The 13570-nt window shown below is 38.3% G+C and overlaps 1 protein-coding gene across 3 annotated transcripts in view; it reads left to right on the forward strand.

Moving 5' to 3' along the window:
* PHIP (PHIP subunit of CUL4-Ring ligase complex) overlaps positions 1–13570 on the forward strand; it is a 100598-nt gene that overhangs the window by 63540 nt on the left and 23488 nt on the right. For all 3 annotated transcript variants that reach the window (XR_013225908.1, XM_077306126.1, XM_077306135.1), the window contains exons 21-26: positions 879–1019; positions 1918–1994; positions 6874–7105; positions 10732–10851; positions 11445–11552; positions 12392–12516. Coding sequence is in view for 2 of the 3 variants with exons in the window: in XM_077306126.1 (XP_077162241.1) it covers positions 879–1019; positions 1918–1994; positions 6874–7105; positions 10732–10851; positions 11445–11552; positions 12392–12516 (803 nt within the window). In the remaining variant the exon portion in view is untranslated. The remainder of the gene's footprint in view (positions 1–878; positions 1020–1917; positions 1995–6873; positions 7106–10731; positions 10852–11444; positions 11553–12391; positions 12517–13570) is intronic.

A 13570-nucleotide genomic window follows, 5' to 3' on the forward strand; every position in this document is an offset into this window, starting at 1 on the left:
TGCTGGTTTACACTTATACTCAGGATGTATGTGAGAAGGGGAATCGGTTCTTACATTATTTCTGTGTATGATTATGACTACAGAGTGATCTTCCAACTTGTTCTAAATATGTAAATAGGTATTTTGTTATTGTTAAGAATTAAATTATTCTAAATTTTTTAAACTGTCGGTGTTGCATATCAAATGACTCAGATGCAAAGTGAATATTTTGCGAGCAGTTACTACCTAATGAAAGTTCTTAAATGTATTCATTCTTTCATATAGTCATCCCATATTATTTCTCTTTTGCTACTCAAAGTGAGCATAGACAAGATACTCAGGAAGTCTTCTGTCTAAGCATTAACCAGAAATGCATACATAGCTTCAGCAGCCCACATAGCATTCAGGCCAACTGCTTTTTTTTTTAGTTAACTTTGTTTTTCTTTCCAACTAGGACACAAAGTAACATTTTATTCTGGCAACAAAACCCCTGTGAGGTAGTTTAAGCTTCTATGGCAGAATGGATTTGAACTATGGTAGATCTTCATCTGACATTCTAACTTCTTTGCTGCACTCTCAGTTTCATGATCTAAATTAGAAGATGCTTAGCGAAAGCACAATAATTTGTATTATATCGCAGACTGCATAACTCAAATAATCATGGTAGCACAATTCAGGGTTTACGTTTTTGGTGAATTTGAGTGAGGGCCATCTAGTGATTCTAATAAATGGGTGTTTAGACAACATGACTCTGGTTTTTTGCTATTTTGCTCCCAGAGGAGAAAATGTTGCAGTTGCTTCATCTTGTTTTTCTGTATTATGAAACATACAACCTATCCATTAATCAAAACTGTGAAGTTTGTGATTTCTCATTACAACCATCTTTTGTGTCTTTGTAGAATCATTCCAGTGATCATGTATTGGATGTTGCTGATTCAAAAAAGCAGCAAGCTAATCAGCATAACTACCGGACTAGATATGCAGTGGAAGAAACATCCAGGCCAAATGAAGATCTGGAAAATGGAAGTAGTTCCTCAGATGTAAGATGCTAGTTTGTAGAGCTTCATGTTGTGGGTGGTGTTCATCATATTTTTGATGTCAGCTAAACAACTGATATTTCTTATTAATTACTAGTTTATGTTTTCATATAAAAAGTATTTAGAAGTTACTGTATATATACAAAAGAGTATGGTAATATCCAAGGACAATATACATTTTTAAAACTTTCTTTGGGTGGCATCAAGAATCAGAACTTGATGAGGTTGGAGTAAGGAGAACTATTATCCTGTCTAGACTGTGAGATTGCATGCCAAGTAAGTATCACAAAGCTTGTGTGATTTTATGTGAATGGAGAGGTTTGTGTTCAACTGATCTTCATACAGAACTAGTAAAATATTTCTTGGTTCAGAACAACTCACCTGCATCTGGAGGGCTACAGCACCGCAAAAAAGGCACCAGTAGGATTGCCTTGGGGCTATTCTATATGGATTTTCACTGGAAATCTGTTTAACTATATACCTGTATAGAAGGGAAAGGTTGGCTTTTATTTTGTTTCCTTTAAAGGAGGGTTATATTTGGCTTTTATCATGGATTAGAGATAAAAGAGTAAAATTTGTATGTTTATTAAAATACCCACTTCCCAATAATTTTATTCTTGGCTAAACATATCTATATAAGAATTCTTGTAATTGTTCTAAATTGGTGTTTTGTAAAGTGTGCAAGAACGCTATGAAAAAAACTTTAATGGTGTTAGAAGAAATTGTCCTGTAATAAAGATGCATGGCAGGTTTTTTTTTAAGTATCTGCATTCAAAGACAGGTAGATCAATGATCAGACTGAAAGAAAGAGATATAAGAACTTGTAACATGTAAAAATATTAATCATAATAATATGAATAAAAAGATAATATTAACTTCAAACAACTGTTGTTACTTTTAGGAAGGAGAAGTAGCTGTTGCCAGTGGTGGAACATCTGAAGATGAGGGGAAAGTATGGCACAGTGATGGTAGTTCTAGGTATGAGAATATAAAGATGTATTAATCTCTTTGATACTTAGAAACATGTATCTATAAATAAAATGTAAGAATTTGTGAGATTAAGAGACCCCATGGAAGAGAGTGGTTAGTTTCTTAGTAGTAATATCTAATTCCATATCTATCTGGGCCCCAGAATGCAGATTTTAAAAATCTGCAGAATAGGATCAGGTGTGAATGGAGGAAGTAGATTTTTTTTTTTAGCAAACCTGAGCAAACCTTGATAGGTCTGCAGAAACATCAAAAATAAGATGATGATGCTGTCTCCAATGGCGCCTTTAAATGGAGTTGCTCTTTCTACCATCAGTAACATGCAGCTTTTGCTGAAAGACTGCTAAGACCTTAGGTGTCTTATTGCAGGGGTCATCAACCCCCGGTCCGCGGCCCGGTGGCGGGCCGCAAAGGCCACGGTACCAGGCCGCTGCCAGCCACGCCTGCCTTCCCCCGCCGGCATCAAGGAGGAAGGGAAGAGGCAGGCGCAGCTGCTGGCATGGCGGTGACACAAAACGTGCATGTGCAGTTGCTGCACATGCGCGTTAGCGCCACCTGGTGGCGAAAACACGCCTGCGCGGCACTTGCGCATGCGCATTTTCACAGCAACCCGGGCTGTCGGCTCTTCCCTCACTACGGAGGCGGTCCCTGACCTGAGAAAGGTTGGGGACCGCTATCTTATTGGATCCTAGTCTCCTGGAGAAATAGATGTTCTTGACAGGAAAAATGTCCCGTTTGGGGGAGCCTGATCAATAGATGTTCTTGACAGGAAAAAATGTTCCCTCTTTCCCATGTTTGCACCCTGTTTGCAGGAGCATGATCTGGTCAAACTAATCCATGCTTCAGTATCTTTGAGGCTATATTACGATAACATGCTGTGCAAAGGCTCTATTTAAAGACAGTTTGGGATTGCGGCCAGCACAAAATGTGGCCGCCTTTAAAAAATTGGGGTAACTGGCAAAAAAGAGGTGTTGAGAGGCAAAGGCTGAGAAGTGATGTCCTTGCAGCACAAACATCAAAACTTAAAAAAAAACAGTGAGATCTTGCTGTTCTGTATTATTATCTTTAAACAGCCCGTGGCGCCACGGGCGCCACGGACTAAATAATTCGTTAAGCCCCCTAGAGGTGGGCTTTGTCCGTGATGAGGAAGGGTCCGGGTTGGACCCTTCCTCACGACAGACAATCGGAGGGACCAATCGGCAGGCGCGAAGCGCCTGCCGATTGGTCCCTCCGATTTCCAGCCTGAGCAACTGCGAGCCGCGCGCAGTGCGGCTCGCAGTTGCTCCCAGACTGACGCGGCTGCTGGGGGTTCCCTCCCTGCCGGTCTGACGCGCCTTCTCCCCTTTCAAAACCCCTTTTTATAAAGGGGCTTTGAAACTAGTGAGATTATAAAAAGAGTATGGAGATGGGCAAACTGTGGAGCAGGGTGCACAATGTGAGGATGGAAAAGGGGAGTGGGAATGGGGAAGGAAGAAAAGTATCTGTTGGGAACAGGAAGTAGAGAAAAGTGCACTTTGGGGACAGGGAACAAAGCATATGACAGAAGGGGGGAGAAGCTGCACAATGAGAAGCTGGGGGAAAGGGGTTGAGGGTCAGCTATGAAAGGGAAGGTTTTCTCTGTCTCACGTGTTTTCATGACGTGAAGCTTCTCCTGTTCTTTCAGCAGCAGTCCAATCCACAAAAGCTGCAACTTAAACGTTGGGTGTCTGAGGCACAAGGGGATTGCCTCGGAAGAGAAAATTGCCTCATTTACATGCACCTCAAGCAAAATGCACAGAAGCAGTTTGCATACATGAGATGGCCTCTCTAGAGTCCAGCTTTAATATATAATGAGGTTATTTGTATGTTGAAAAATCCACTGTATGGTAGATGTTGTAATTGACTTTTCACAAAAAAGCAAAACCATAACACATTTGTTAAAGCAATAATGAGCGTTGTGTCTGTACTTGATATACTTTTTAAATGCTTGGTAGGAGTGAATTTAAATGAAACTTTCAAAGGGATTGGAATAGTAGTTTTAAATTTAGTAGTTCTAAATTTTCATGTGATTTCTTCATACATCACAGAAGAATTGAGGTTGAACATGTTAGCATGAATTTTAAAAGTGTAAAATTAAAAAGGGTGCCACCCTTATATTATGAATAAATTGTGACATTCAGTGGCTTAAGTGCATACTGTCAATCCGTAGGTGAGCATTTTGGTTCTGATTTTATTGGATTTTAAGGATCCCTTGTACCCATTTTATTTTTCCCCTCCCCGCAAAGGCTGCAGCTGCGAATGGGAGAGGAAGAAGGGGGGGGGTTGTCTTTTTTTCCCTGATGTTTTTAAGTCACCACAAGGCTTGAGAAATATATGATTTCTATGGGTGGTTGCACAAACATTAAGAGCTGTGTGAGAAAACTAAGGCGCCGAGAAGGATACCATGGTTGTAGGGCTTTCTTCCTATCTTTCCCTTATCATCTGTTGTGGCCAAAACCCCAGAAACCTTCCCAGTTTCTTTGTGATGCCCATGTCACCAGATCAGTAGTCAATGCAAGAGGAATAACAGTAGCACCACAGAAAGGGTCAGGACACCATTAATGAATATCAGAAATTGTGGGTATTTTCCTGTTGAATGTTACTTATAATTTATTGGGCTCCTTCTTTGGAGCAGACTTTTTCAACCTTTTGATTGTGGAGTAACCCCTGAAATATTCTTCATATTTTGAGTAAGCCCAGAAGTGATGCCAGCTGGCCATGCCTCCCTGCCATGCCTTTGGAAGTCACATTTTTACAGTGTGTATGACATCACTAATAAAAAATAGCAAACCTTGCCTGAACAAAACAAAGAGGTATTAATCTCAGTTGCCCACCATGCAAAGCAGGAATTCTCCTCAGGGAAAATGATCTGTGTGCAGATCACCTGTAACTTTCGGAGATCTTTAGGCACCACCAAGAGGTTGGCAGTCCTAGCAAGACCTGAGAATATATTTTTCCTAGAGTAAGAAATGGCTGCCAGGGCAAGAGGAACCTGGGAAGAAAGGAATCCTTGCTCAGGCTGTGCACAGGCCTTGCACCGCATCCGGGTGTAGTAGGCTCTTGTCTAGGGTTGCCAGCCTCCAGGTGGGACATTGGAAACAGTCTTCTCCTGTTGAATATCTGAATACCTTCTTTTTCAATAGCATTCCTCCAGCTATTTTCTGCCAGTGGGCCTCTGAGAAAAAATTCTGAAAGGGTGGGAATGGAAGGAGCAAATGGGAGGGGGGGGACAGCAAATGCAGCTCTTCCCTCCTGTTCCTTTTCCATTGTATGTAAATTCAACTAGGTTGCCATAGAAATATCCATAGACTCCCACCCATAATTGGCTACTTGGGGAGGGGGGCGAGTTGACCTATCCAAATATGGTAAGTCACCTGGTAATTTTTTAAAAATATTGAAAATATATTTTAAAACAAATCTCCCCCAACCCTCTGGAGGAACTCTGGGGTTTTAAAAATTTATACCACTCCCTTATGAGAAGTCACCTTAGGGCATTTTACAACAATTACGAAGAACAATAATATAAAAACCCAAATTACAGTTATTAGAAGCTATATTAAAACTTTAAACCTATATAGTAATTAAATTTAATTAAAACTATTAGCCACATGGTGGGGGGGGATGAGTGAGGCCCAGATCAGATGTTGCACTCCATCTGGCCTGGGTAAGTGTACTTCTGGTCCTTCCTTACCCAGCCACAGAACATCTGTCTTTGAGAGGTTCTGCTTCAGGTCACTTGCTCTGAGCCATTCCACCACAGTCCCCAAGCACTCCGCGAACGAGCTAAGAGGGGCATTTGACTGGTCATCCAAGAGATAGAGCTGGGTGTCATTAGCTTATTGATGATGACACCCAAACCCGAAACTCCGGACTAGCTGGGTGAGGGGACACATGAAGATGTTAAATAATGTTGGGGAGAGAATCACTCCCTGTGGAACTCCTCATTGGAGTATGCAGCAGTGTGACTGATTCTCCCTGATGGTGATCCTATGCTCTAAATTGTGGAGAAAGGAGATCAGCCACTGGAAGGCTGTCCCCACTATCACTGTGTGGACAAAGTGGTGAGCAAGAAGCTTGTGGTCTACCATGTCAAAAACTGCTGGGAGATTGAGCAACACAAACTGCATGCTTCTTTGGAGAATAATCCATTATAATTAATTTTACTATTCTCACAAAATATGAATTACAAGCAGTGCTATATTATAATTGAAATAAGTGTATTTAAGTGAGCCCAAAGCCTTGCACATATTCAGGATGATTTTGTAATTTTTTCTTTAAACAAACTCTTTAGCACCGTATCACAGTTTTCTCAGCTTCAAGTGTCTCACTTGCTCCGTGGGTTACTTCATAAAATATAAATCCACATCCTATTCATATTTGTTGTATGGTTCTTAGGATCCTGGCAATAGTTCTGAAATAAAATACTTACATTCTTAAAATTATGCTTCATATACTGAACCTTTTAACTGCTCAGTAGTCTGCCATAATATTCTAATGAGGCCAAAATAGCTATTCATTCACAGTTCCGTTTAAATAAATCAAAACGTGAATTAGGGTTTATTTCATTAGGGAAATGGGTGGAATTTATTAGAACATCTAATGTAAAATTCATTAAGTCATTTTGTGGTCAAAGTGCTTGGATCTTGTCTCTCTGATTTTATATCTGGGATTACATGATACGGACTTTATATAAAAAGGTACTTTTATTTATGCAAAAAATGCTTAATTTTTATCCACTTGTGTTACAATAAAACCGGGGCGGATCACTTAAATTTTCTTAGACTGGACGAGTATTTTCTCGGATGGATGTTAAATTGGCATTGAATTTACTGTTCATTCTTCACTCTTCTAGTGACTATTCCAGTGATTATTCTGACTGGACAGCAGATGCTGGAATTAATCTACAACCACCAAAGAAAATTCCTAAAGTTAAAACTAAGAAAGTAGAGAGCAGTTCAGAAGATGAGGAGGGCCCTGAAAAACAAAGGCAAAAACAAATCAGAAAGGAAAGGAAAAAAGGTATCGAAGATAAAGATGGTCCAACATCACCAAAGAAAAGGAAACCCAAAGAAAGAAAGCAAAAGGTTGTGTATTACAGTTATAAATCAGCAATTTTTTTAAAAAGCAATTAGGCTGTTTAATTTCTTTCCTTCTATTAACCTGGACTACATTCTCAAGTATTTGCAGGGTTAAGTCATTGATTCAAAATATTTGCATTTTAAAAGGATGACTTGTTCAGAACTTTTATAAATTTTTTCACGTTTTAAATATATAAGAAGTGCTTTGTTTCATATATTTCTGCTCCATCACCCTGATTTGCAGTGCAGTCCTGTGCAGAGATACTGCAATTTAAAAACATTTATTTTACTGGGCCTTGGCATGGGACTGCATTACACATCCATTAAAGTGCGGTGCACAATGTCTGTTCTCCTTACATCTCCCAAAGCGGGTTGAAACCAGAAATATTTTAAGGAAGAATGTATAAAAACTTAATATTGTAGTCCAAATAAACAAACCGTCTTGATGGATGATTGATGAAGTCCTTAAAATTGATAAAGATAGACAAGCAAAACTAAAAGGTGACAGAAATGGAATTAGAAGTCTAAATGCAATGTTGGTATGTAGAAACAAAGAACTATTACAATTACCAGTATAAAGAGAACAGAAAAAAAGGAAGAACAAGAGATTTGCTCCACAGGATCCAAGAACTCAAAGGAAATTTAAAGCATGATTTGGCATGTTGAAAGAGCTAGAAGGAAATACATTAACTGAACTGGGCAAAATGAAAAGATGGAAACAACGCACAATGACGTATACAGAAGAGTTTAGAGAATGACAGATACTTTTTAAAAAGAATCTTTTGAAAGCCCACAATTTTAGAAAGGAAAGCTGCAATGTGAGCAGTTGGGAGAATGTGAACAATTGATAACTATTTCAAGCCATGAAAACTGAATCCATCAAAATGCTAACAAGAATATGCCAACAAAACAGTAGCCCACAGATTGGAAATGCTCAATTTACATTCCAGTCTGAGAAAAGGAGATATCAAAGACTGTAGCAACTATTGGTACATTGCATTAATGTCTCATGCAAGTAAAATGATGCCCAAAATCTTACAACAAAGACTGTTACCATATACGGAAAAAGAAATGCCAGATGTTCAGAATTCAGAATTCAGAAAAGTAAGAGGTATTAGAGAAAATATATTTCAGAGGAAAATCAGTTTGTGTTGCAAGGATTTGAGAAAATCTGATTGTGGATCATGTATAGTTGGGTTAGTTTTTCTTTTTTAATGGGTATGTCTCAGCATTGTTGTGCAACCTATACTCTGAACAAGAGGTTAATGTGAGGACAGAATATAGAGAAACAGAGTGGTTTCCACTTGACAAAGATGTCAAGGATATATTTTCTCCTCAATCTGCATGCTGTACATATAAGGAAAAACTGGATTTAGTTGAAAGTGTAGTGAAAATTATTGGAAGATTTAAAAAGTTGTTATATGCATATAATGCCACATTCCTGGCAGAAAATATACTGCTGATGACACTTAAAGCAGGATTAAAGCTTAACATCAAGAAGACAAAGGGAATAATTGCTGAAGAATTACACAATTTAAAGGTTAACAGTGGAGATTGAAAGTGTTAAATATTCCATTCCTTTCCTTGGCTCTGTCATCAACCAAAAGGGGGATACTGCATCCAAGAAATCAGGCTATTGAGATAGGGAAGAGTCATAATGAAAAAAACTGCTGTGTATAGTTATGACAATTGGACAGTGAAGAAAGCTGACAGGAAGAAAATTTGTAATATCAAAGAGTTTTATGGACATCATAGACAGCCAAAAAGACTAATATGTGGGACCTTCCTCACTGTTAGGTTGGATATTAGCCATTAGGCTGGAATAGCTGGGAGCCATTTCAATGGTCCATTTTGCTTATCTCAGCTTGGAAGTATAGTGGGGTGGGGTGGGGTGGGGTGGAGGAGAGAGTGAAATGGGTGGGTTAAGTGGCTGGCAGCCATTTGAAACTAAGAGACGACAGGTGGACCCACTCTGCACATCGGTTAAATGACCTAAACAATCATACCAAACTGCAGAAAAGTCTGGTAAATGTACAGGGAAGGTGCCTTCCCCGAACATCAGTTTGGGCTTATAAACAGGGCAAATTCATGCCACATTTTGACTTGTCGACCAGTTTCTGCTCATCCTTGCTAAAATTGAGGCTATGGTACATTACGGGAAGACAATGAGGCTAGGAAAAGTTGAAGGCAGGGAGAAAAGAGGAAGATCCAACATGAGATGAATTGCATTAAGGAAACCACAGCTCTTAGTTTGCAAGAACTAAACAAGGGTATTAATGATAGGATGTTTTGGAGTTTATTTTTATTTATTCGTTCGTTCATTCATTCATTCATTCATAGTCAGAAGTCACTTGATGTCATTTAACACATGCACCGTTAGTTACTGGAATCTAATCATTTGATGATATTTACATGCCCCAGGTAAATTCAAGGACATCAAAGATAACATATATTTGTATATTTTCAAAATTAAAAATCAATTTGATTTCTTAGATCCGCAAAATTTTAAGTTGTTATGACCTCTACTTCACATAAATTCTGGTTTAAAGAATGGTCAAAGATACAAACTGAGAATGCTGTGAATCTGAAATTACAAGTGTATATTAGTTAGGAATAAAGGTGTTCTGCCCTTGAGAGAGTTAATTTATAACAAGCTTTCATATATAAAATACAGGTTATGACACACTCTAGTATTATGAGTTGCATGGGAAAGAAAGATAGGCACAGGTTAGCTGTTAGTGAACCCTATGCATCTGGGAAACTAAATAAGATAATGAAGGTTTGATTACACAGTTAGTAAATATGGAAGGAATCTGGCTTTTGCCTCCACTATGTGATCACCAGAGGTTTAAATTTTCAGGTGAAGAGTGAGCAACATAGTTCTGCAGTGCATAGTCAAGCTGATTCACTTCATAGGTAGCATTGTCTCCAATAAAAGGACACCTACACATCAGTGTGTGCACACATTGTTCCCATCATACTGATGGTGATAAAGTATTGTACCTATACATACGTTGTAACATTCCTAGCATTCCTTAAGAAACATTAGTTTGTTTGCTTTTTTACTGTCTTTCAGTCTCAGTTTTAAAGCTGTGTATATTTTTTAAAAACCTTTCAATTTTCAAATATCTGTCTAGTTGCAAAGTGGATTTCTAATAGCCACTGTGAGGCCAAACTGAGAATTAGGTATATATTTTAAGTTCATTGATAATGTATAGTGGGAAGAAACACTGATAGGTGATCTGTTCCCAAGAGCTCTCTATCTGCCTTACCAGTGAACTCTCATCCCGTGCCCCCCCGGGGACCGGCTTTTGGAAGGCTCAGCTTCCTACTACCTCTCCCTTTGGAAGTCAAAAATGTGTAGAGTGTATTGAATGAATAATAAAGGACAGGTACAAGTACTTCTTTTACATCTGACAAAAAGGATAGAGTGGACTGGCAGCAGTCAGGTACTCCACAGGAAGTCGCACCTCATGACTAGAATGCTAGGATTCTATCTGAGTCGCTGACATTTTAGTGTTTCCTTCTATTTTGTTTTTAAGTCTAATGAGAATAATTTTTATATGAATTTTTACGTCTGTTTGGATTTATTGAGTCAGAGATTAATTCAGACTTATTTTGGATTTCCTTAGAGGTTGGCTGTAGGAGCATTAACAGAAAATGGGTTGACACTGGAAGAATGGCTACCTTCAGTATGGATTACAGATCTTGTTCCTCGCCGATGTCCATTTGTACCTCAAATGGGAGATGAGGTATTCTGTTTTGATACTGTCTCTTAGCCCGGTTCTATGATGTCACTAGTCTTTTTTTAACCAGACATTTTAGAATTTTTAAATAAAATGATCAGAACGGTTTTCTTTGATATAAAATGCCAAGTGTTTGCTCATGTGCATGTACAGAAATTATTTTGCTTGAAATTAATTTTTTTATTTATAGGAGGAGTTGAAGGGAATGTAAGTTGGAATCTGTGAGACACTGGTAGATGAAAATATATAAAAGCAATGTACCATGATCCATGAAGGGAAGAAAATCCATATAGGAATTATTTGAGATATTATGTATACTATTCAGTTATCCCAAAACTTTAGTGAGATGTAGTATGAATTATTTTATTTATCTATTTATTATATTTATATACCGCCCTCCCCAGAGGCTCAGGATACATTTGTCATAGATGTGTTTGAACATGTCTGTTTAATGTGATTCACCTAGTGTGAGTATACAACCTAGTATTATTGTAAAGAAATATCTAGTAATTTGAGGAGTTGAACTGTTTAATGTGCATGCTGTGTTCATTTTTACAGACATTATAATATACTCACAAGTTCTGTGCTATGTTCTTAAGGTATACTATTTCCGACAAGGCCATGAAGCATATGTTTTAATGGCAAAGAAGAACAAAATATACAGCATTAATCCCAAAAAACAGCCATGGCATAAGATGGAGCTACGGGTATGCTTTTCTCATTGTCCCCATTTACATGTATTTAAAACTAATCTGCTGGTGATCTCTGCAGGGGCCCTCCCCATATGCCCTTTTATTTTATATTCAGTTTCCACCATTTGCCACTTCAAAGAGGAATTTAAACTAAGATTTAAAACTGATGAGCTGATCCTGGTAAAGAACCATGTTGCCAAACATTCTTGATCTATTTTGTAAGCGTAGTGCGTAAGAAAAGTAAAAGGGAGGATCTTGTTCTTAACCATTGTCAGCTGATTTCAAGCATAGTATCTGAACAGGCTCCAAGTATCAGTATTCATACTTAAAGCAGAATATTTTAACCTAAATGTTATGAATTTGTATAAATGTTATATTTATTATGTATGTATTATATTTATCCAAAGGCTCCCCAAAGGCTCGGGCAAGTGGGAACCTACTGCCCCACACCAGTAATCATGATTTAAAGTGATATTTTGTGGAAGGTAACTGAGCCCATCCTTACAGTCATAGAAGCTACATCCATATTTTGGATGGGAACTAAATAACTAAATACCCAATGGGCTTGTGTTTTTCATACAGCAGCAGCCAGTATCACTTAGAAAATTTCTTTTTTCTGAAATACTTTCCTCCTTTCTTATGCTTTTGTGTAGAATCAGTGAGGTGAAGCAAGGTATATATTGCCTCTGCTCATAACTTTTACATTGATTGAATTATGTTCTTGGTTACCTGTAGGTATTCAAAACAGTGTACAGGACTGAAGTTTCCTAGAAGAATCAGAAAGCAATAACCACTATTTTGTTTGTTTGGCCTCTTCTGGTACATTAAATTTCAGGATATTTTGTTTCCATCAGGAGCAAGAGCTGATGAAAATAGTTGGAATAAAATATGAAGTTGGGCTGCCCACACTTTGCTGTCTTAAGCTTGCTTTTCTTGACCCAGATACTGGTAAATTGACTGGAGGATCTTTTACAATGAAGTAAGGAAAATCATTGTCCACATATAACTTGCATAGTTTTAAATTAAATTTGCTTATAAAATGAAACAGGTTTTAATGTTTAGTAAGTAGATTTTGCAAGTTCAGTTTTGAAATTCTGGATGAAAAATCCTTGTGCGTCATTTGAACCTAAAACTAAGAGAGGGATAATAGAAGGCAATGAAAAGATATTTGAAATGGGCTGTGACAAAACATGATAAGTAACGGGTTAAATCCTAGGCTATGTTCTTGCAGTTGTATTTGTAGAAGGAATTTTTCCCTCTCTTCCTCTTGCAGACTGCTTTGTATACTATTTTAAGGAGGAACTAAGTTAACATCAGAACTGGAAATCAAAATAATGACAAAAAAGCTGAAAAGCAATGGCCTAGAAAATATAGTTTAGTGTGTTGAGGTGTATGTGTGCTTTCCTATGCCCATAATTCCTTCCCTACATCCCTCTTCACCCAAGAAGATGAAGAGTTGGTTTTTATACCTCGCGTCTCACTGACCAAAGGAGTCTCAAAGTGGCTTACAATCGTCTTTCCTTCCTCTCCCCGCAACAGACACCCTGTGAAGTAGGTGAGGCTGAGAGAGCTCTGACAAGACTGCTTGGTCAGAACAGCTCTATCAGGGCTGTGATGAGTCCAAGGTCACGCAGCTGGCTGCATGTGGGGGAATCAAACCCAGCTCACCAGATAAGAAGCCGCTCTTAACTACTACATCATGCTGAGCAGCCTCACCAAATATACTTTTGGGAATAGAGCTATGTGGGAGGAACAGTGGAAGGGAAAATAGTTGAATGTCTCTTCCAAGAGCAAAATTAGTACCAAAAAAGACACCAGATGACCTTAAATTAAATTACCGCGCTCGCTCAGACCATAACATCGTTTTTTATCTGTTTGTCGTTGATATAGAACCCCAGGGCCGACTTTACTCAGTGTGTCTGAGGGGAAATAAATGTTTTTCTGATGCTTTTCGTTCTTACATGATCCTATTTGTTGAATGATATTTTGCTGTGAAATAGTTAATTCCACGTTATCATTTTTGTAATGCCTAG

This window comes from Paroedura picta, chromosome 1 (assembly GCF_049243985.1).
Source record: "Paroedura picta isolate Pp20150507F chromosome 1, Ppicta_v3.0, whole genome shotgun sequence".
Lineage (NCBI taxonomy): Eukaryota > Metazoa > Chordata > Lepidosauria > Squamata > Gekkonidae > Paroedura > Paroedura picta.